This window comes from Tubulanus polymorphus, chromosome 2 (genome assembly GCF_964204645.1).
Source record: "Tubulanus polymorphus chromosome 2, tnTubPoly1.2, whole genome shotgun sequence".
NCBI classification, from domain to species: domain Eukaryota; kingdom Metazoa; phylum Nemertea; class Palaeonemertea; order Tubulaniformes; family Tubulanidae; genus Tubulanus; species Tubulanus polymorphus.
In genome coordinates, this window is record NC_134026.1 from 11,244,738 (window position 1) to 11,270,107 (window position 25,370).

At 37.8% G+C, this 25,370-nt stretch overlaps 1 protein-coding gene across 1 annotated transcript; it reads left to right on the top strand.

The window, feature by feature from the left end:
- Positions 1-573: 573 nt before the first annotated feature.
- On the top strand, positions 574-3,469 carry LOC141898912 (uncharacterized; the record flags this gene model as incomplete). Its single annotated transcript, XM_074785058.1, has 2 exons — positions 574-661; positions 951-3,469. Coding segments are annotated over 2 exons (1,449 nt in total), but the record flags the coding sequence as incomplete, so codon positions are not given.
- Between the last annotated feature and the right edge of the window lie 21,901 nt (positions 3,470-25,370).

The window sequence follows — 25,370 nt, forward strand, 5'->3', positions numbered from 1 at the left end:
ACAAGAAAGTTGCTGATTCTTTTATGCGCAGACAGTCTGTTGGAAACTGATGAACTGTTGAGGCTACAGGTAAATTTCAGAAGATGGTTATTTCATTAGATGGTTATGTCAATTCATTACATAATAGTCTAACTCAGTAAGTATCCGTTTCGACCGTTTTAATCTAAACAATAGAGCTGTGTCCGGATGAACTTTAGGCTAGAGCTGGACCCAGTGCCACAGTCAAAATTGAAATGAAATAATTCAACAGATTCAAACATTACAGACAACAGCTGTGGAATTGGGTCCTGGCTTCGTTGTTTCAACGCAACGACCAAACATCGCAAAAACAAGTCTTTCAAAATGATGTTTTATTTAACGTGTAAGTCTATTCATTTCACTTCAGATGTAAATGTTCTAATATATACACGTAGTAGTAAGGGAAAGCAACTTGTAGGCTGGTTGGTTTATGTTGCGTTTGATAATGGACTGCATTCAACGAATTTTTTCCAGCGATATGCCGATCCGGACGCTTGTGTTGCGGAGTTGCTTCGATTATTGAAGCGAAACAATGGACCGGGGACGCATGATACTTTTCTGAGAAATCTGGAAAAAACTGGGCAATTAGACTTAGTCGTGAAATTGACCACATATGAAAGAGAAATTGGTCTCATGGGAAAATGTAAGAAACAATTCAGTACGATTGTATTGATAACACTTTGATCGTGGTAGTGTTGTTATTATAATGGCAAGATGCATAGCAGGCAATTAATATACGTAATCTAGTCATGAAATCCCTTCTTAAGAGGAGCTATGCTGAATTGGTGAATGGTAGCACTATGTGGCTATTTTAACCGGAATATGCCCGACCCCGAGAATACTCGGGCTCAGCAGTCGGTATGATAGAATTAATTTGTTTTGATAGATATACACACGTATCCTCTGATGTTAGTCAATGTAATACATTTCAGGGCAAACCAGATTGGCGTCGGCGTTGGCAGACTTGTATAATTTCATACAGGTACAAGAACGTCGAATGGGCGTAAAAAATTCGATCACCGACGTGACAGTGGTTGATTATAGTGCGCAAACACCAGATGATATAAAAATACTGCGAGAAGTGTCAGGTTGTGTTCGCGACATGATAGAACAGGCAAACCGGAGCAAGGCCGTGCTGGCCAAACTTCAAGAAGAGCGCACAACAGTCGCAGAGCGGATGGCCGGAAAAATTGACAAGATGAAAACGATAGAATCACTAGTTCGCAAAGTGCTGGACAGTGATCATAAAAAACGAGTTTCAAAAAATTCAACCACAAGAAACCTGATCAAATCAACAGAACAAGAGGCCGATTTTCTACTCGAATCAATCGAAGACGTGGTGAAAAAATTTCAGAAAGAAACTGAACTTTATCGACTGAATGAAGCCAGGTGTAAAATGATAACCGAACGAATTATCGAAAATGTCTCAGGACGTCGATTTGTGGTCGAAAGGGCCCTCAGGTTTCAACATAAGGAAAACGATGATCAGACTCCCTTAAGCCCGCGTTTTTACGAAGGGACAGCTGAAGGTGATATACTTCAAAACATCACGACAGACCGATCACTTCTCGTCGACGAATTGGATAATTTGGAAAGACAACTGCAACATTATATGGCCGCCGAAAAAACTTTACTTGCTCGTTTAAGTGCAGCTACCCTGCATATCAAGATATCTAAGACAAATCTGGAATTTAGCGACACAGATTTAAAGTCTATGGAAGCAGAAATGAGAATCGCAAGCAGGGAAACAGTAGGTGTGATTTTCAAAGATCTTCTCAATCGCGTTCAAATCGAACGAAAAGATACTGTTTTGGGGTTGTTAGAAATAACGAACCTGATCGAAAATCGTCTTGTAGCTTTTGGAAAGCGGCCGTCGAAAGTGAAATGCCAAACTCGTAAGAAACCCAAATTTCACCCAGATATATCGTTACCAAAAAAGGTCAACGTTGTAATGGAATATCTGAAAGAATATATCGGCGAGGAACAGAAAATATCACAGAATTTCAGGGCCGAATTTTCGAAAAAGCGGAAGGAAATCGAAGAGAAATTATTCGTTGAATATCGGAAAGTGGAAACGTTAGAGGCAAAAATTAGAACGATTGAGGGAGAGCGAGACAAGTATAAAAAGCTCTACGAATCGGAGCGGGCGATTAAAAAATTACCAACTTCATCCAGGGTGAAACGCACAAATGATACGCAGGTAAAAGATAAACTAATGATTATGATACCCTGTGATACAGCCGAAGATGCAACCGAGGTAGCTTCGAAACCAAAATTATGCTCGACGTCTTAGATACTTTGATAAAATTCTAGTTCATTTCAGTAATAATATCATAGTTTCTTTTTATATATTTGTACAGTAATAAAACACCTCAATATAGCTGCGTACCGGCACTGTCAGGTTCAAGCATTCTGTTATGACTGACTCTGAACAGAACAGTTTGGAAAGTAGAATTCAAAACAGAAGGATGTATCTTATGGACAAGATCATGAGAACTTAAATATCAAGTTTAACCCAAAATAACTTTTGTTTTTTACGATTGATAATGTTACTTGAATACATAATAATCCTTCTTGTGAAAGCTTAGCAGTCATGAATGATGGATTACTGAAATATCAACGATTGAAAAGTGTAAATTTGAAGGAATTTTCACATTACGTAGTTCATCTGATATCAATGTAAATGGCGCTGATGATGACATGATATCGGCCCCACGCTGAATTGAAGTCAGCGCGATTTCTAGCTTCATATTGATATTCGTGGCATTTAAAGTTTTAGTTATCCCCGTTTATCTTATATGAATGAGGGATGTCAGTCTATTCTATATGCTCAAAAATTAAAGAAACTGTTCAAATCGAATTTCGAAATAGACCTTTAATGCTCGTTCGTAACCACTAAGATTCAGAATTTCTTTTCACTTAAATGTCCGACTCCTAAATCCTTGAAAGCTATGGTTGTCTACAAGTACACTTGTTTATGTGATATTAGCACTGCCTATATAGGTAAAACAAATACACACCTAGTAACAAGAGTTTAGGAGCACAAACTTAAGACTTCAGCAAATGACCAACATCTGTCAAATTGCCGTGACTGTCAGGTCTCGTTTAGCGAAAAGAATTTCAAAATTTTAGATAAAGGATCTTCTGATTTAGATTGCAAAATTAGAGAAGCACTTTTTATCAAAACTCAACAGCCCTCCCTTAATCAACAACTATTCGAACACGGGTCAGGATTCATTCTCAATGTTTTTAGATAATTAACTACTAATCAAATATCTTCACTCAGTAATTTAGATTGTGTGTAATTAATTATCTTTGCATTATGATTATCTTGTCACTCAGTAATTTGAAATGGTTTGTAATTAGCTATGTCTTATTCTATATAAATACCAGTATGATATGTAAATTCAATCACTTGCGCTATGCCTGAAGAGGGGATAATGTAACTCCCAAAAACGTTCGCTCTAATAAAAATATTACTCATTAGAAAATGAGATTTGTACTGTTTTTGCTTCTATGGATTAAGAAAGAATTGTCACTTATAGTTTTTGGCTCCTCTGGAACCTATACAGTAAGTTCACGTAATAATCCGTCATTTTGAATGGTTTCACTAACCGGTTTGGCAGGGCTCAGTACTGTCATGATAAAAAATCTGACATTCGGTAAAATTGAATACGTTGTAAGATAGTAAAACATTGGATATCTAAGGCTACACGACGAGTTATTAATTTGGCATTAGTAAACAATTGACGACAGAATATGACGGCAGACGGCATGTTCCCCTAACTTTAAATCCTTAGAATTTAGCTTGCAGTTCGGTCAGGCATAAACATGAACAATGAATTCCATTAGTGAAATTGATTTATAGAAGAGGACATTCGGTTCGTGGCCATTGTTTCGACCAAACCATTATATCATCATACGGCAACAGGTAGTCCGTGAGTAAGGAAATTAAAATAAAATAAAGAAAATCAATATTTAGTTTATGAGCTGATGTTGTCCATTTTGAGGTGACCCCTCACCAACGGCAGGACCTCGATTTCGAGGGGTTGTTTGCGGTTCCTGAACTTCGCTGAAAAAGATTAAAAACTAAAACGCTGAAAAGAAAACAATGAAATTTCAGGGAATTCCCAAAAAACGCTGAAATTTCAGGGAATTTCCGAAAAACGCTGAAATCGTGCTTGGACCGACAATACACATTTTGTTTCTTTTTCTGGGCTGGTGTCCGCTACCGAGTCCTGAATCGTGCGTTAGTCTCTATCTAAAGTTCAACTTTTGATGGCATCAGACCACAATAATGGTAGTAGCGAGAAGATGCATAGGAGGGCTGGACCCCAAAAATAGTACGGTACCTAGAATGAAGAAGAGGTCCCCAATAAATGTTGCCATAATTCTGCAAATGGGATATGTAACGAATTTCGGATGTGTGTATGAAATCCATTGGACGAAAGACAAATTGATGATGAAATAAGAGATTTCCTGGACTTTTTTGCTTGGAGTAAGGCAACCAAACACGGTGGACGATTCCCTTGAAGGGCCTTCGATATTCGGCTCGGATGTACTGGCATACCTATACTGGGATACCCTCCTTTCTAAAGGTTTGATTATTTCAAAAGTTAGATTGGGTATGTGGGGCGAAAACCACTTCAATGTGTAGCCAAAAAGATGCTGGCCTATGAGCTATAAGCAGGATTTCCCCTGAATTTACGCGCTTATATATGAACTAAACTTTCGAATTTATTGTTTCTACAATAGGATATAGACAATTTTGGAATAGTGGTCTGAGCTCTGATCGATTGATGGATGACCTCATTTCCTTGACAAGAGTCGGAATCTTCAGTTGAATCAGGAGGGACAATTTTTCAAGACACACTGTATAACATGATACTTACTAGCCGAAAACTAGTTCATCAAAACTACATCAGTTCCGAGAACTACCATCATGCGTCCCCAAAATGGAAAATCAAATAAATGATATTATTCTTCATTTATTTACATCTTATTTGTCTGTGCATTACGATATTAATTGTTGTTATTGTTTCATGTGCACGTACTGGTACGAGCTAACAATGAAGTTATCACTTCTTTTAAATAAATTCTTAATCACACTAATTCTTAATACTTTTTCTTATTGTTTGGCGATTCCTTCCAGCTTATCATTTCCACGTTTCATACAAGTAGTAGTTGAATGAAAGTACAGTACTTAAGGCTGAACCTGATAATTCAACCCTTATAGTATACTGTACTTAGCATAGCTTCGATTGAGTGTCATATTTCTACAATACAAGGAGGAGGAGTCTTCAAGCGTCTTTCCCGGGTGTAAGACCTGGTTTACTTTCTCAACTTGCTGGAGAATACTATCTGCAATTATTATTGAATAGAAGAGTATATAATAATATATATCTATAATATAGATTTTGAGTAACGTTTCGGCTAAACACTATCCGTTATTTCGTTTTGGTCTCAGTACGCCTGATGATGGCTAATAGTGTTTAGCCGAAACGTTGCTCAAAATATATACTCTTCTCTTCAAGAATTGTTCATCTTTGATTGAATCATTGTCGTTATCTGCATTCAAGCTTAGATTTGTCTAGTCTATAAGAGTGGAACAACATCTTCTCATGCACAGGCTTGGCTTAAGTGTAGATGAAGGCTTGGCACTGCACATTGTGGATTAACTGGAACTCAAAACTCAAGATTAAACGAGTCAACAAGACAGATCCAACAAATTGGACGTTTGTCTAACTATATTAATTAACAGCTTAAAATATACGTAATAAATTCTGCAAGAGTACACAAAAGAAATCAGTTCTTGCATTTAATCAGAATCAATAGTCAAAGCCACATATTCACTTAGCTCGGGCTTGAATTCTGGTTCCATTGCTTTATGTTCTAATGAAATCCCCTTGCTTACCTCGGAATAGTATGGTGGCTGATTCGGGCCATGATGAAAAAATTTTCTGTACGGCTAGAGCAACGATAAGAAAATTTTCACAGTGGCCCTTTTTTTGGTTTTCTCGCGCGAGAATTCAAAAAGTTTGGTTTTCTCGCGCTAGAAAACAAAACATTTTGGAAAAACCATTTTAAAGGAAATGAAATGCAGATATTTGGGCTCAAGTCCATTATAGCATTAAATAGTTCCAGCAGAGACTTATCACATTGGACTGGTATTTGGAATTAATCCGCCAATATTGGACGGATTTAATCTTACGACATTACGCTATAGGGTCGTGCGAACATACCGACATACCGACAAACCGACATACCGACGAACCGACGAACCGGCATACCGACGAACCGACAAATCCGTGCGTGGATTCTGCGGCTGGAAGCGAGGGGCTGCGTGTTTGCGTGGATTACCCTCATATGAAGTGGCTGGGATCGAGGGGCTTGTACCTGGATTACCCTTGTATAAATTGGCTGGGATCGAGGGGCTGTGTGGTGCATGGATTACCCTTATATAAAGTGGCTGGGATCGAGGGGCTGGGTATATGCGTGGATTACCCGCCGATTGCCCTCATATAAACTGCCTAGGATCGAGGGGCTGCGTGGTTGCGTGGTTTTAATCGGTCGACAATCGGGGTTGTAGACATTGTCGACGAGTAGAATCGGTCGACAATCAGGATTGTAGACATTGTCAACGAGTAGAATCGGTCCACAATCGGGATTGTAGACATTGTCGACGAGTAGAATCAGTCGACGATCGGGGTTGTAGACATTGTCGACGAGTAGAGTCGGTCGACAATCGGGGTTGTAGACATTGTCGACGTGTAAAATCGGTCGCAGCCGAATAACCCCTTTTCTATAAATGTATCTTTGAGCGGGGAACTATTCCACGCTATACTGGACTTGAACCGAACGTCCCCACTCTTACAAGAAATCCTTCAATTTTCCTACGCTACAAAACTCGAATTCCTCAAAGCACTCAAAGTCCATTTTTAACCATACGAAAATAAAGGTAATATATAACCAAAAGAAGCAATATTAATGATATCAAACCAGTATAAAATCTTATTTTTCCGATTTCTTTTCGCAAATCTCAATGTTCGGTGAAATGGCGGTGCGCAGTGGGAGACCCCTTTTGCGCGTAATCTCAAACTCAAGCGGGTACAGATCAGTCCTCAGGAAAGATATACAAAAAATTTTAAAGCAGGCCTAGACTGCAAATAACCCTCTCTAATCTCTGTGAAAATTGGAAATATAGCTTCAATACATACTTAGATATTTCAAAATTAATAAATATCGCGATTTCTTTTACGCGCGGTTAAGATATGCGGTCCTTGGTTTCACATCGTCACTATTATCAATTGTTGCGTTCAAAAATTCCAAAAATCGCCAGCAAATATCTGCATTTCATTTCCTTTAAAAATGGTGTATAAATTAAGTTCATCGAGCAAGGGACTGCAGAACTATATGATATTCAATCTAAACTTATGGTCTAAAAATGAGCGCAAATTATCGCAACAATGGGGACCTCGAGGGACCGCCACAAAATGGCGCCTAGAAACTTGAAACTTCTTTATTAATAGTCCCTCAATTTAAGCATAATATCATACGATTCGTTGGTTGAATGGAGGGGCTCTTTAAATGAACGTACGGTCGGTGTGGTCAATATAGAAAGTACAAAGATCGAACAAGGAACTAAAAACGGCTAGGGCAGAATTTACTGTTAGTTATTTAAATGATAGGTTTTGTACTACAGGCAGGTCACACAGGGTAGGGGGTGTGGGGTTGGTCCCTAGAACTCTTAACATGAAGCATTTAGATTCATTTCCCGACCAATTAATGAATGATTTTCGTTAGCAAAAAATAACAGGATTCTGCATTTATGCGCCGTCCATTGGACGGGTGTTCAGCTAGTCTATACTATAAGGCGGAACGGACGGTATTTACCGCGACACATTGTAGGGAAATTAATGCATGTATTGAAACGTCCTTCCTTTTACTGATGCTTAATGCCAGTTGTTCCCGTCGTCAAGTTATTCCCGTCGTCAAGTTACATGTTTCAAAAAGATTGGTGGTCCGAGGGAGTCACAATATTCAGTACCGTACTATACCTCTGCAGTAATACGATAGAAATTTATTGACCTGACCGACTAGGGATACACAACGCAGCATCATAACAGTGCATGACACAGTTCTCTCACACCGACACTGAGTTGTTATAATATAAACCATTGGTTTTAAGACATTCATACACGTAATCTTTGGATCAAAATTAGTATGATTGGACTTAGCGATATGTTCTGACCGTGTTGCCGGCCCATACGCAGCGTCTCAGAATGGTTCCATACCACAGACAGGTAACTGGCGGGTGTTTGAACTTCGCTGAATCACTGAATCACTGAATTGCCGAATCGCTAAATTCTGTGTTAATTATAATTTTTCATTTCATTGAGTTTTTCAATCATTGTATAAAAAACCAATGTAGGCTATAATAAATGATAAAAAGCATATAAATGACAGCATATTTGACGACGGTTACGCATTTAGAGCAAGATTAAAGTTATTGATAGCGCTCTAACATTGAATTGAATTCGCGGTAAGCGGCCCGGCAGGACAAACAAACGCCAGTTTATTTGTAATTGCATCCAGCAGTCAACTATTTCATTTCTAATCGTTGCCTCTCATTTCAATCGTCATGATTTTTTGTATATTTTTCTATCATATCTGACCTCAGGTTCCCAGGACGAATCCCTACTTAAGCTGTAAGACTACATCGAAGTACCGATGACGTTAGCCGAAAGCCATTTCCGCTCTCCGCAAAATACGTCCGTTACCGTAGTCAAACTGAATTTTTAACGAATGTAACAAAATAAATCAATGGATCGATCAAATAATACACTTTCTTTAGAATATGTAAAATCTACATGGATTCAGCGTATTTAGAAATAAATTCAATGAATCAGCAAAATTGATATAATAATCAGCGTTTTAGCGATTCAGTGATTCAGTGATTCAGCGATGTTCGGACACCCGTCACTGGCAGATAGGGAGCCCAAAAGCAGCCTCTCGGAATGGCTCGGGGGCTGCGGATGCGTGTGTTCGTGGTAAATTTTCTAAGAGAGCGTTCGAATAGTACATACGTTTATGGGGAGGGGTAAACAAATAATGTAGTAACTTTGTACGGGGAAGGGGTCAAAGAATATGTACGTACTTTTCTGACAAAGGCTCTCTTAAGAAAATGTATGTATTATGAGAGATATAAAAAAAGAATAATGTCAAACAGTGATACAAAATACAGAATCCAAATATCATCGTCGAACTACTCTCGGCAATTTTCGATTAATGGTAGTCCCACAATTTAAGCATACTATCATGCAAATTGTTGGAGATAGGAGGGGCTTTTTAAATGAACGTACGGGTGGTGTGGTCAATATAGTAAGAACAAAGATCGAACAAGGACGAGGGGCCTAACAGCGGCCGGGGCATAGGTTTTGTACCACGGACAGGTCAGACGGGGTAGAGGAGGTGTGGGGTTGGTTCCGAGAACTCTAAACAATCATTTGAAGCAATTAGATTAATTTCCCGGCCAATTAAAATGAATGATGTTCGTTAGCAAAAAAATATCAGGATTCTGCATTTATGCGCCGAGGCGGTGTGCTCACGACCAACGTGCGGTCAACGCGAAAGCCGTCCATTGGACGGGTATTCAGCTATATGTAAATTAATAAAATGATAGTTTCATCATTACTACGTACTTCGCATACTTTCAAATCGTGTGACTTGTGGTATTGCTAAAGTTTAGTTCTACATAATCACACGATTAAACTTTCATTGAAAATATGTTTTTGATTCATTTTTTGCCTTTTGTTCCCATCATCTAAATAGTTCACTGATAGCTTCCAAATCACCAGCGAGAACTTGCTGTTGCAGTTTGAGCAGCTAGGTTTGACTAGTTTGCCATCTAATGGAAACTTAAGTTATGAGCTATGTCACCCACATTACTCTCCTACCATTTTCATGGTACGAGAAGAGAAGAGAAGTATTTCCATATATTAAAGATGTAAACATTTAGCAACATGAAAAAAAATTATTTACAATATATTCAAATAGATGTACTATTTACAATACACTATATGAAGTGATATGTATATATCTAAACCACTTTAGATTTTGTTAATTAGAAATTTGGAGGTTTTAATAGGTCTATGTCAAAGTTTCTAAATGTGTCTAAATTTCGACTGGTTTCATTAAGTTTGGTAAGTAGGGTACGATCAAAGAGAAAATTAGGTTAGAAAATCTATGAAGAGAGAAAAGCTACGACCTTATTATTAACTGAAACAAGAGGCCCGTGGGCCATGAACCTTCGGTAATGATGTTGTGCATTTAATTATTTCGCTTATATTGTATATATAACCAAATTGAGATATTTTTTGCACTGTTACCAAATATTTCAAAACAGCTTTCGGACGTAGGACCGTAGTGACTTTTTTAACGAGACATAATCGATTTTACTAGCATGAGTTTTCTCCTTGTAGAGGAGCACACAGGAAGACTAAAATCTTTCGACGAACACAGCAAATGAAGATAATTTTTTTCGTTCTCGTTTATAAGCGCTTGATAACAAGCTGGAACTTTTTGGCATTATTCCTTTAGGTTTATGTTGGATGCGTTGTCAATCATTCTAATTTGAAATAACAAATATAGACTTTCGTTGTAGAATAAACAATTTGATAAATTTCATACTGGACGTATGGGCCCGATTACGATTACGATTACGATAACGATTTCGATTTTATTTACACTATATAAGATTTATTTACACTATAAAATATAGGACCCGACCCTAAATTCAAATAAACTAGTTCCTAAGTCATCACCAAGTTCTATTATATACTTCTCTAACCTAATATCCTTTTTATATGTCCTAAAGTTAGTGTATATCGGATTAGTATTTATAGCAGATACGGTTTCTTGAAGGTGCTGGTCACGGAGTATCTGTTTTATTCGTTTTGAAAAGGATTTACTGTTAGTCATGAATTGCTGCGTCCAAATGCAGGACAAACCACAATCATCGAAGGTTTTCTTTATATATCATAACCAAGGGCTCTTAAATTTATCCCTTAAAAATAAATTGAAAGATATTTTATAAAGTATTGAATTAAGTTTGGTTTGCTTTCCAGATACTGTTTTAACTCAAAAGTTAATCATCCTGCGTCTAACATCTATATTCAAAGGATAACGTCCTAGCTCTGATAAAACTTGTAAGTTGCGAGAATATTTCCTCACTTTCATTAAGATTTTACAAAAGAAGCAATGAATATTTTTTGATAAATCAAGATTTTCGTATCCCCAGATCTCACACCCATACGTGGCTATTGGAGCAACACACATATCAAATAATTTAAACATAACATCTATGGGCAATTTCAAACGTCTGCCTTTTTGAACGATCGAAAACATAGCTCTCATAGCTTTATCGTAAAGATACTTTTTTGCCTTAGCAAAGTTACCATTCCAATTAAATTTTACTCCGAGATAAACATAATCTTCAACTACCTCTAACTCGTGATCACCAAACATGAATTTCGAATTCGTTTTTATCCGGGATTTACTTCGCGCAAATACTAGTACTTAAGTTTTCTCTGAGTTTACAGTGAGACCATTAACGGCACAATATTCAAATAAGGTATATAAGTGTAGCTGAAGAGATTTCTCATCCTCAGCAAGAATAACTGTATCATCTGCGTATAGTATTATGAATAAATTCAGTAAAGTATCAATATCCTGGTCACGATTCAAATTTAGGTTTTTCAATAAATGACAAAGTCGGTTTTCCACGATCAATGAAAAATTCTTTAATGTCGTTTAAGAATAACCAAAAGAGGATAGATGAGAGATTTTCGCCTTGTCTTAAGCCTCTTTCAGCTGCAAAGTATTGTGACGTGCAATCATTAAATTTAACACATGATTTTATGGAATTATACATATTTTTGACCACATTGAAAACGTTTCCAATAACACTGTTAGCAATTATTTTTCGCCATAATGTTACCCTACAAATCGAGTCGAAAGCTTTCTTAAAATCAACAAAGGCGCAAAAAAAGTCTTCTTCCCTGACAAAGATACAGCTCTACGAATGTTTAAAGCGTGTAAATATGATCAATGGTGGAATATTTCGATCTAAAGCCAGCTTGGGCTTCACTTATAATGTCATTCGTATCTAGGAATGTTGACAATCGTTGATTTAGGATACTTGTAAATAACTTACCAACACAGCTAACTAAGGTAATACCTCTATAATTATCAGGATTAGAGGGATCGCCATTCTTTTTGAAAATGGGTTTGATGACGCCTATAGACCACATCTCCGGAACATATCCCGTTTTAAGAACTAAATTGAATAATATTTGTAATATATCAACTAAAATGGATACTGACTTACTCCCAACAGCTCATTCGTGATTCCATCAATGCCTGGGGCCTTATTGTTTTTGAGTAAAGAGCCTTAATTACTTCATCACTGGTTATATCACTGTTCAAAATATAATTGTCATAGACAGGAGGGTCACCCACGTCTGGGGGCTCATCACCGTCATCGGTTTCATTGTTAACATTATTCAAACCATTTAATCTCATAAAATGTTCAAGAAAAATATCAATATCTATATTAGCCTCATTATTTTTTGTTCCGCTCGCAGAGTTTAGCATCGCCCAATACTTTTTTGGGTTATTGATTTCGCTTTCTCTCAATTCCTTAATAAATTCATCTTCTTGTTTTTTCTTATTTCCTCGGATGACCTTTTTATAGTTTTTAGATGAGTTCTTAATTGGAAGGGGTAGGGCAACCCCCATATCTTTTTTTCATATAATTATATTTCTTCTGTGCATCTCTACAGTCCCTGCCAAACCATCTGTTGCGAACCGTTTTTTTGCAGTTATTACTTTTCCCACTTTTTCTATGGTACATCGAATTACACTCATCAGCACTTGATACAAATCTATCGGTAAGTCCATTTATGTCATCTGGCGATTGATTTCCTAGATCTTGTAACCCATCCAAAAGTAACTTATCTAAATCATTATCTCGTAATTTTGATTCTACATTCAGGAAAAATTGATTTGATCTAGTACTGTCCCACCTAATTGAAGTGTTAAAGTTCGCGTGTTCATTACCCCTTTCATTATCGCTAGCAATGGTTTCCCTAGAATTCGTATACACGCAGATTAATAGGATTATGTTCATCAGATAATAATGGTTCAAAAGGCATCATTTCAAAGTCCTCAACATAACCAAACAGTTCTAAATCACACACAAAATAATCGATGACACTAGTCACACCCGCCAAAACAATGAAAAAACGTCGAAATTTCTCTAAAAATCCGTTTTGGCGCGCAAGAACAGAGCATATTCCGTTTTGGCACACCCGCCAAAACAAACTTTCATTTTGGCGCCCCCGCCAAAACAACGAAAAACGTTCAATTTTCTATGAAAGTCCGTTTTGGCGCGCCAAAACAAAAAAGATTATTTCGTTTTGTCGCGGTTATTTTTGTTTTGCAAAAGTAAATGTGTATGTGTTTTCCTGTGATAATTTAACCAAAAAAAATATATGAAGAATTAAGATCGTCACGAAGTGACGATGCCGATGAAGGCGTAGAAATGGGATGCGGCAGATGATTAGTAATGTGTGGTTAATTTGGCACTATTACAATTATTAGCAAAAGAAGTACTAATAGATAAATTGTCTATCATTTAGTGGCTCTATAATGCTTAATTCTTTTAGCATACGAATAGTTGAAAACCAGTTGTTATCGATATCAGCAAAAATACATAAAGAAGATGTATTTTTGATATCAGGAATGACCGGGGTCATCAAAGTCCTCCGTGAAATACATGCGACAAATTTTGCAACTATAAAGAGACTGACAGGTACGAAAGTACCTTACACATAATCACCATCATAGTTTCATCATACTTCTTAACATGGAAAAATCCAACACTACACCCCACCAGTAAGCCTAACCTGTGGCGGTACCACATTAAATCTAAAACGTGTTTCACAATTTATCAAAATTATCGGCAGAACATTTAGGTACATTGATGACTTGATTACAGCCCGTTAGATTCGTTGGCACTAATTTACATAAGAAAATTATGATTATGTACATGAATGAATAGAATATCATTGCTTGTCGTGATGTATATCCAATCACTGCCGTACGCGTAGTTTTGGTTGGCGTATTGGAATCGCCAAAGTCGTACATACCCATGGACAAACTGAGCTACGAGCAAAAGTTCAGATAATTGCTAATAGAACTGCGCTACGTTCTTCTAGCGAGCAAACTGATTGATTCGAAGGAACCAAATGAAGTTCGCGCTAACACCATTGGTCTACGTTGAGCGTTGATCAACAAGGGCTACGAAGTCGTTGATTTCAACTTGTCGGATGAGTCAGGGACTTCCAACGTGCTTCAACTAGTGTGCGTATCGTTCGTATCCACGAACACCACGCATTTCCGGGCACCCAGAGAGGATACTCGATGAAAGTAGCCGTACTTTGCTCGGTGCAAAAGTCACTTTTAACTTACGAAGAATCAATTCTAACAAACCATCTGTCCATAAAATTTGCGGAATAGATTTCATCGTTGTTTTGAGAACGGAAATTATTTTTCAATTGTGAACATAGGTAAGACACTCGTTTACTCGATTCTATTCTATCAGTAAGTTCTCTAAAGTGGCCTGCTCTTTAAATTTGTGGGTTGACTAGTTTTGACATTGTCAGTTTTAATTTATCGTATTTTATCGCGTACAAATGAAGGCTTAAAGTGATGGAAATTTATGTTCATTGTATTTGTAATCGAAGACTGACGTACATTCGGATTGATTTCTATCACATATAACGTGTATCTAAATGTAACCCTTGAGCCTTCGGCAAATTCCGAGTAGCCTTACGCGTGCGACACTGTTTATCAGCAAACCCACTGAAATAACGACGATGTCGAAAATTGATTTCCATTCGTGATGACAAGAGGCACACGGTAGAAAGAATGCTTGTAGCGGCTGTGGTAGTGGAAAACCTATTTATTTACACCACCACTCTGTATGACTCCGAATGCAATTTGAATTTGTCGGCTGCAGTGGGCTTCATCGTCACTGTTAATGGCATTGGAATGTGATTTAGTGTATTTGAACAGTTTCTTCGGTATTGCTGATAAATTGGCAAGCATAAAGCTTAACGACCAGAACACTCGGGGTTATGTTATAGTTACAGAATTCATTATCTGGCACGCAGCAGGTAAGATGCAATATGAACTCTTAATAATGTTTTGTTTCCACGCGATTAGATGAAATTTCAAAGATTCTAAATCATTAAGACAAAATAATTATCAAATTGATTAAATTGCAGGCCCGTAGGGCGGGGGTTGTCCGGTGGTTCCCAAAATGTCACGATTCTTTTTGTGATTCGTTTTCGTAACCAAATTCGGTACGGCATTCAGTAGCCTGATTTGATCAACACACATTGGGTCTACACCTCTGGCACACCGTATCCTCATCTAGTCAATAAGCAGCAAATTAAACATCGGGCGGAACTTATGTGTACATATCTGAACGATGCGATTATGAGAACGATTTTCATATCCATAAAAAGAAGCTGTTCTAGTTTAGTAAATCGAACTTACCTTGCAGTGTCAGTACAATTTATACCACAGACTCCTAGGACACGTTTTACTACTTCTTTTTTACAAATGTTTACGGGGTGGACCTCCATGTTGGGCGTCGCAGTGTCAGTTTTGCTACAAGTGTTAACTTGAAAATAAGGACTCAAAGACATCACGCAACGACCCTGTATGGAATCACTGCGGAAAAGCGTAGACTATAAAATGAATTAATCTTAAAGTCCATGGGCTAAGTAACTTAACCGTTTAACACACTAAGTGGCGCTAAAATGCTAACGAAATGATGGGAACTTCATTTCCTCATTGCTCACACTTCCGCGTGCCGTACACGGACTGTTCATCAGTAGGCGCGTGTAGGCCATAACAGGTTTAATATTCGTTAATCAAAATGCAAACGTGAAATAGTATTAATGGAATGGTTTACTTCCTCAACATTCGTTACTTGTCTTCATGTCGGTTTTTTTATCAACTGGCTAGTGCTGGTAGGTTCAGTTAGATCTGCTAATACTGGTTCCGTCAACGCCAGTGTAGCTTTTCCTAGTGATTAAAAGAATATGTCTTGAGTTATGACAAAGCCAATCTATATATGTGTAATATGCTGTCAATGTGGTTATAGAAACAGTACCAAGTAGACATTATTCAACACAAAATTTGACTGGCAAATTAGACAGGCTTTTTAAGTGCTGTTCAGGATAGGCTAAATTCAATAGGTTTCAGTTGTATTCCAAACGGAGAGTTTTCAAGACGGATAATGAAAACGGTGAGCTTAATTGAAAGTAAAATAATCTCAAATAATATGGTAGTGGCTGGAAACAGACCGCTAGGCTGTAGGTCTGCCTAGCACGCAAATAGGTGGATTAACATCGATGCATTATGTAGTGAGACCTTTTAACAAGGTAAACAGCCGAACACCGCAGCTTGGCACTTTTACAGGAAATGACAGGAAATTATTTGCGAAACGTGGAATTCAGAATAATCTGCTTTGGGTTCATATCAAGATATATCGGTGTCAGTACAATTCCCCCTGGATATTGCCTCCGATCTATTGCCCCCTCCGACAATTTCCTCCCTAGAAAATATCTACAGTCAAATTCCCCCGGTAAAATTGCCCCGTGACAATTACCCCCTCCCTAACAACTTGCCCCTACCTGAAAATTACCACCTACGTTAAAAACTTCCTCTACGGAATTCCCCGGGAAATTATCCTAATGGAAATTGCCCCGTAGAAAACTGCTCTTGGGTTAGTCTTGGGAATGCGAATTGAGACGAAAGAACCCCTTTCACGACTAGCAAATGCGGGTAAAGTGAAAATACCATAACCATACCAATTGATGAGTGACAATAATCAGTTTCCGTCTAGGGGTAATTTTACTCGGTGTAAATGTCTGGGGCAATTGTCGCGGAGCAATAGACCAATTGTCCTAGAACCATATACATGTACAATCACTTAGATACCCACAAATCGTAAAAAAACAAGAATTAACATCTTCCGCTACTTAGAGACTAATGCAAAGAATACAAGTGTGGCCCTGTGGACCTGTAGGGTCAGTTTTCCTCATCAAGGTGTCATCAGTCTTGTGCATATATGGTTCATACGTATAAGCAGATCTTAGGAACGAACATTGTTGGCTATGATATCATAATGGGGCTTCTAATTAATGACGCCAACTATCAATTATTGAAAGGACACATGTTCACGAAGTGACACTTATTTTTGCAATAATGCCCGAATTATCGAAATAAATATACTTCGCGAGATGAAGTAAACTTTTAAATTTGCGATATTAGGTAGTGGCAGCCACAGAATACCGTACCCATACTATAATGATTGCTGCAATCTGAAACATTGATTATAATGTCTACTTAGTCAATCTCAAGCTGGGCTCTTGAGACGAGTAATGAAATAAACGGGCTGGTGTGGATATTTGTCTTGTTCTACTGAATCGCCTATATACTGGAAACTTGAGATAGACAAACTTATTTGAATAAGCCAACCGACAAATATTGACGATAAATGTGATATGAATTGATTAATAACGGGATGCTAGATGCAGCAATCATGTTGCTGTTCTGATATTGACATAGATACCAGTACCAATGATGCTTGTATCTTCTGTCTTTCTGTCATTGACAACCCCAGAATGACCGACATATGGTGATCATATGATTCAATTTAGTTACCACGCTATCGGGAAATAATTTTACCGTCGGCAACGCTGACAGCGAACGTTTCCAAGTTATGAAAAGGCCATGATAGATGGATGGAATAAGTAAGGCTCCCAATTTCTCGAAGGACTTCTGCGGGGTTTTTGTGGATTTGATGACCCGATGATTTGTGCTCTGATAAGATTCGGATATTGCTGGATAAAAGGTGCCGTTCCTCTTATAAAACATGTCCCAAATTGGTTCCTCTTCGTCAAATCAGTATCTGTGATTAAAGCAATTTAATAAGCAATGTTTGTGGTGTTTATCAATTATATATGTGGCGTTTATCAATTATATATAAGACTATCTTCTCAACATGATGAAAAATTTACCTTAGTTTTAATCAACGCATTTATGGTTTTCTGAGGGTTTTATAAAGTGGACAATTTTCTTTCAAAACCACTGGCAAGGTACTTGTCATCCACATGAATTATCCGAATTAATGATTATTCTATGTTATTGAAATGCAAAAAAAAATATTCCTAGTTCCTAGAGTTAAAATCGGTTCATTTCCAATTTTCTAACCAAAACATTCAAACAGTGGAACTGGGTCTGGGCTTCTGGAATTTGGCCCTGCTCACTGATACGTGGAAGGGTTTCACATGAATTATCACTATCAAACGTAAACGTCCCAAAGTTAATTCATCAAGTCAAATGCGGTATTAATATATTGTGACAATTATGATGATAAGGCCAATCAAACTGGAGGATCCATTTTTGGGACACTCTGTATGCGACCTAAGATAATGTACAATTTCTATTGAATTTTCCACCCAAGCCCTTCGACGATTGAAGATTGTGCATGCACTATCGTATTGTGCACAGCGAACTGCAGAGCATCTGCCATGTGATATTTTACTATCGACTGCGAATAGAGGCTCGCCAATACCCGATTGATATTTGAAATTTCATTAACGAGCCACGATTTATTCACTAGGCGATATCTAGGCAATATAAGATCGGTGATGAATGGTGTTGAAAAACCTTCTTGCCTAGAGCTACACGAGTAGTTACTGCAGCGCTACTTGTCGATAGGCAATAATGCGTAGTTAAAGACCAACTCCCTAATATAAAAAAACAATGACTCAAATGCTAACTTCAATCATCACCGCATCAACTAATTTAAGTAGTAACAGGTAGAAAGACACATATTATCATATAAATAATATTACATTTACATATATGTTGGCTAATGAAATGATATTATACATGCATATGAGATCTAATACATTATCAATGAAAGATGACTAATCCTAGTTAATCCTTCTATTTTGATATATACCATAGACCCTGCTAATAACAATTAAGTGCTATTTCCATCAGGGTGATGTTCTCTGTTAATTTGATATCGTAATGATATACTAAATTTCGCGAAGAGCGTAATTTTTATTACTCGTGCACGTCGGTGCTTGGTTACGGTCAATGAATTTTCCATCACGCACAATTGGGTTTTAAAAATTAATAATGCGGCGTGCTGTACAAGACAATGTAGACAAGTGGGTTTAATAGCTTTCTTTTCCGTCATCGATCAGAAATAGGAAAATCAACACTATTCACTCTCGAACGCAATAAGCAGTAAATCGACGAGCTTTTCAATCGTCATCACATCAAACTTACGTTAAACTGTATATGCATATGTATATCGATAAGCTTAGTCACCGAGGAAAGCGATTTCCTATTCATTTAACTCAAAAATATCGATCTAATAACACGTTTGATTTTACGTTGTAGACGTGATTCTTCCCGACGTTAAAAACTCTTTGTTTGTATTTTTAGGATTTTAAATGCTTTGAAGAGTATTCAAGTGGTTTTACTATACCGTGATGTAAGTAAATAAAAGCCTATCTAAAAAGTAAATTTTGTGAAAATTGGAGTATTGATTCCGGTCTCTTTCATGACATGTAGAAAGAAAATGTTTCTTTAGAAACAAGTTATCTATTTGCAATCCTTTCAATGTTAATTATTTCTCGAAGCCTACATTGATCGAAAAGTTTTGGCACGATCAGACTATTGTTAAAAGCGGGCGTGAAGATATCCATATCGGGTGTCACATTTAATAGAATTGTGACAACAATTGTGACAACAGTATTGAAGGCATATCGCAATTTGTCGTGGGATGGTTTCATACTTTCGTGCATGGATACTCGAAATCAAAGCTAATCTCGATTGATGAAGCATTATTCATTCACCTGCCCATGTTGCCATGACAATTGCCTCAACTGCGCGCAACATGCACCGCGAGAAAACTTGCTAACAATATAATCAAGTTAACGCTTTAGCTTCTCCAGGGTGATAAATGCTTTTTTGTTGAAAAAAGTGTGTCAAGAAGGTAATTAAAATCCAAAATTATTCAATGTGGGGAACATTTGTATGGTTTCAAGATGGCGATTGGTTCTTGATTCGGGCGATTTCCTTGGCATTCGACCGACGGTCACAGATTTGGCGCAATGAAAATAAGTAAAATAAACATAGAAGAATTACAATTATAGGTGTAACCCTAAAACAGTCACTGGCACATTTTACTATTTTATTCATACTTCAAATGCTCTGAAAATTGATAAATCACGTTTTCACGTCGTCTTAGGGGAGTCCTCTCTATACTTGGATACAATTTCTTTACAACATGTATTTCTTTCCCGAGCCTATAACCGTCTGATCGAGGTCATACTAGTGCATCCGTTGAGGCAATACTTGATAGGTAATCATCGTCTTTTTCTATTTCATTACACTCGATCATTCAGACAATGCAAAACCACGGGTATCCGACCATCTTGCTGGAAACTAATTTGCACGCGAAACACGAAGTCGTTATATTTGACCTGTGTACGAAAAGAAATTAATATCGAACGGTTGGAGACCGGGGCTAAACAGCAATAGACGAGCCCACTATATCAATAAGCACAACCAATACAGCAATAGTTGATTTGAGAAGTAGACAGCTGTCGTGTGATATAAATCATTCAGCAGCCCACACTGAGATTTGCAAGCTACATGTTCTAAGATATCCAGTGAAAGATCTTGAAGTGAAATGAAGACATTTTAGACGTTTCATTAGCAGTGGTGATAGAGTCGAAGTTGCAAGGTGCTATGGAAAATCAGAAATTTTTGGAGACACGAATTTGAGCACGGACGGACAACTGTAATTTTCAGATTTATTGATTGCGTTCAAACTTCGAGGATAATCTGAATCAATGGATAGGTTTAACGCTGGTTTATGAACACTGTATTCTAATTGCCAATTTTGTAGAATGCAACCTCTGTGAAGTAGATTCGACTACTGGCTCGATTAGTCACGCAGTCTCTGACGCCTCTTTGCCTGCGGATGTCCGTTTAAAAAAACGTGTTGCTAGTGGGAGTAACGTGTGCATATTTTCATAGCGAGGTTTCTGAAACAGCCCACCAGCCACAATCTCCATCCTGAGTTTAATTTCCGGGAAATCGGAAGGAACGAAAATTGCAAATCTACGAATACTGCCAGCCACGGCATCAAACATATAAGTCTTCTAGATTTAAGAAGTACGTCACCAGCCACCTTTATGAACCAGCTACAACGGAAAATGATTCTGTGAAAATGTCATTAAATTCTTAGCAATTGCCCAGTACGTGTCGCAAAAGATTTTGGCTTAAAACGATAGCAATTGCCATCGAAAGCAGCGTAATTCGAAATTTTATCAATAACGATTTCTTTGTCTTAAGATAGGGATTGACCCAGTTATTTATTTGATTGGTGGACTTCGTTTGATTTTTTTTTGTTTTGGTGTTCCTTACAAACCCACCACACCTGCCGGGAGCGAAGCAGGGGGTTTGATTTCGAAAATCGAAGTGCGAGAAGCGCCGATAACCGAATACTCGGGAGGGAACCGGCTTGTGTAACTCTTCATCGATTAACTTATTGTTGCAATTGCTCTCATATTCTAACATACCCTTGATGTATTCTGGTAGAATAGAATAAAAAGGGCTATTTACAAATTCCCCTGACAAAACATATCTATATAGACTTTAATGGCATGACACCGATGATGGCGCACTTAAGTCTACTAGTAATATTTCCCCGTAGACACGGCGACGGTACAGCGTTACTTTAGATGTTTCACATATGGAGCAGAGTGTTGAACGGTACACCATATTTTATACCGAATTATTCCGTATCAACAGAGCCCGTGGAAGACCACAAATTGTCCGCGGAGTATTAGAAATTAGATTCAAATCTACCGGCGCGTAATAATTACCGCTTCGCAAAAAGCGCACAATCAACAATGCAGGCTTTTAGTGGATTTAGTTAATTCGGGCGTTATGGCATGTAATTGAAAATGTCATGTTCACGGTGGCATCCCCATGATACCAATACATTTCACGTATACATCTATTCAATAACATATAAGGGTTTTCAGCATGTTCGGTACTTATATTCTTAATATACAATAAAGAATCGACAAGTATTTCCTCTCAATAATTGTTTTCGCCGCAGCGCAAATTCGAAACTGATTCCGAAACCGAAAGTGTTGACTTTGCATGGTGGTGCCACCATTCGATTGAGCCCACGTTCTACAATAGGATCGCTCACCGGTCCCGTGATGCGTTTTATGTTATATGTAGTGTCAATCCGACAACACAATATGAGTTATAATTTTCTAATAATAATTATTGATTAATAATGATAATTAAGAAATGCATGGCACAGTGGCACAGAAACCCCGTTATCGCTGCTTTGCAGCTATATTTATTATTTTTCTTATTTATTTTTTCATTACTTTGCTCGTGAGATATGCTCTCAAATTCGAATAGTAATGTGCAAATAAAATTCAAGCGATTCAAGAAAATGCTAAGATGCCACCAATATGAGTCGTCCACAGTGTCTAAACATCATTGAAGGCCTGTCGTGGGAGCCTTGTTATTACGTTATTGTTAATATTTTACCCATGAGTAGGATAGTGCAAAGGTTGTATCTATTTTTAAACCACCAATCTCTTTGACACTTAAACCACCAATCTCTTTGACAAGATAGGGACACACTAAACCCCATACCTACAGATAAGATTTTTGAATAATTTTGTTAGACGTTGGAACCGTTACAAACCTTTCGATGTAAATTTGTAAATTTGAATCAGATTTCGTATAGCACCTGTTCGATTTTTCATTTCAATGGTTTTATTTTGCATATCAAACCTACCCACATGTTGCTGGGCAGAAAACCCTTTATCATTGCTTTGCAGCAATATTTTCAAGTTGGTATCTCCAAGCTTTACGCCGATAGATTGAGCAACGAAAATAATTTCATGATTCGAATGTATAATATTTCATACTATTGATAATACGTAAATGGGTTGAAGTGTTCGTAATGTGTTACACTAAGTGTGGAGAATATAGGGCGCCTTGAGGATCGAGAACGAGGATCGAGTGCTGGGGATCGGAGACCATTACAAGCGGTGGAGGAATTACCGAGAAGTGGCACACTAAAAACGAAGGGTATAGAAGGGTTGCTGAATATCGGCCGAGTGACAACGTCTTCATGAGACTACCTATAGTTCAATCATAGGGTGGTTATGATAACCATTCAGGTTTTACACAGCATATGCTCAGAAGTTTCCAAACCCCACCTAGACTCAATCAATGTGTGGTAATTACTATTTAGATACAGGTGATGCCACTTGGAAACGAAGATGAATAGTTTAATATCAGGTTGTACTCAGTATCCGCTCATATTATCTTATCTCTATAACTCACCCTATGTCAGTCTCATTAGCAATCTCTCTATGATAATAATGACTGGTCGCTCTCTCGGTATAATTAATCACTCAAAGAGGAGCACCCTGCTCATCACTGTGGTAACAGCGTATCAATCCAGTATGTGATAGATGAATCTGATACGGCCGTCTGCATCAATAACATTGGTCATATGGTAATATTAAAATATTGTGTAACTGTTGCTGCGTTATGAACAAAACAAAACTTCATAAAGACTGTCATAGGTACATCGTATCCGTTAATCTTTAACATTCGGGTTAACATAATGTATCCATGAGTCATACTGTTAACTACAAAGGGGATTATCAATTGACAATGAAGAAAAAGAAAAACTAGTGGTACAGGGACACCATGCCCATGGGGTCTGAAAAACTCGATAATCTGACAGTTTCAATATTCAACACCTCTTGGTGAGCATATACATACATAGGTATACGGTAGAAATGTCCCGGGAAAAATGTCCCCGGAAAAAAGTCCCAGTCTATCCAGCGGCAGATCCAGGATTCCAAAGGCGTTTTTACAAGCATTCGATTTTTGCGATCGATTTCGTGAACGATTTGCTCCGATCGTGCGATCGAATCGAACGTTCGTAAAAATGACTATGGATTTGGCTGATCACATGACATAAATATGGCGACGTTGAGAAAAAGTTGTATCGTTATGAACTACCCGGTACCGCCATCTTGGAAATCAAATCGCCAAATCGCTCGCCGAGCGAGTTGGTCGAATTCAAAAATCGATCGGAAAATCGTGTTCGTAAAAACGCCGATCGTGAAATCGATCGCAAAAATCGGTGCTCGTAAATGCGTTCCCACGATCGATCGCAAAAATCGGATGCTCGTAAAAACGCCTCGAAGAGGGGGTGCACACATCCAATTAGGGGCGTCTGGGAAAATTCTTAAAAACAAGACGCGCGGTGACGGTGATAGTCCGCGGTGACGGTGATAGTCCGGAACCAGTCCAGTCCATTCAAAACGACCAAACGCAATGAACACCGGCCAATGAAACGATATGAACGATGTAGGACTGCCGTAAAAAAGCGTTGGTAATTGTAAACGATGACATAAGCTTACGCATTTTCAGGGATTTTTCACATGCATGTCTTCCTTCTCACGAAAAGGTCAGTCCATAAAAATTAGCGAGGACTTTAGGGGGGTGCACGTGCCCCCTGTGCACCCCCTGGATCCGCCGCTGCTATCATTACTAACTTGGTAATGTACTTAATTTCACATCATAATAACACCAGACAACAAACTTGGTAATACATTTTAACATTTGATTACAAATAATGCCTCTACTTTGATGTTATTATTTGTATTATAAACATCTATGTAACATTTTTTTGAATTTGAAGTATCATGTAATGAGTTAACATGTTCTCCATAGGCAAAATTTATTAATGCCAAAATTTTAGGCCTATAATTCTCGTGGTCACTCAATGAATTCTTCGTTTTTTATGGCTAGTGTGCAATTTAACAATTAACAAGTTTGTTCCCTGGTGTTATTTTGATGTGAAATGTACTAAATTAGCAATGATAGACTGAGTCATTTTTCTACCATATGGGACATTTTACCGGGGACATTTTTTCCTGGAACATTTTTTCCGGGGACATTTTTACCTACATTCACATACATTAATAACCTTGAAACATACCACAATCATAGAACACGTCGTAAGCTACAACTAAGCGATAGGATGCATTACAAGACATGCATTGTTTCCAATATACTACAATATCTAAATAAGAATACTATGTTTTTTACCGATTACCCCCCTGGCG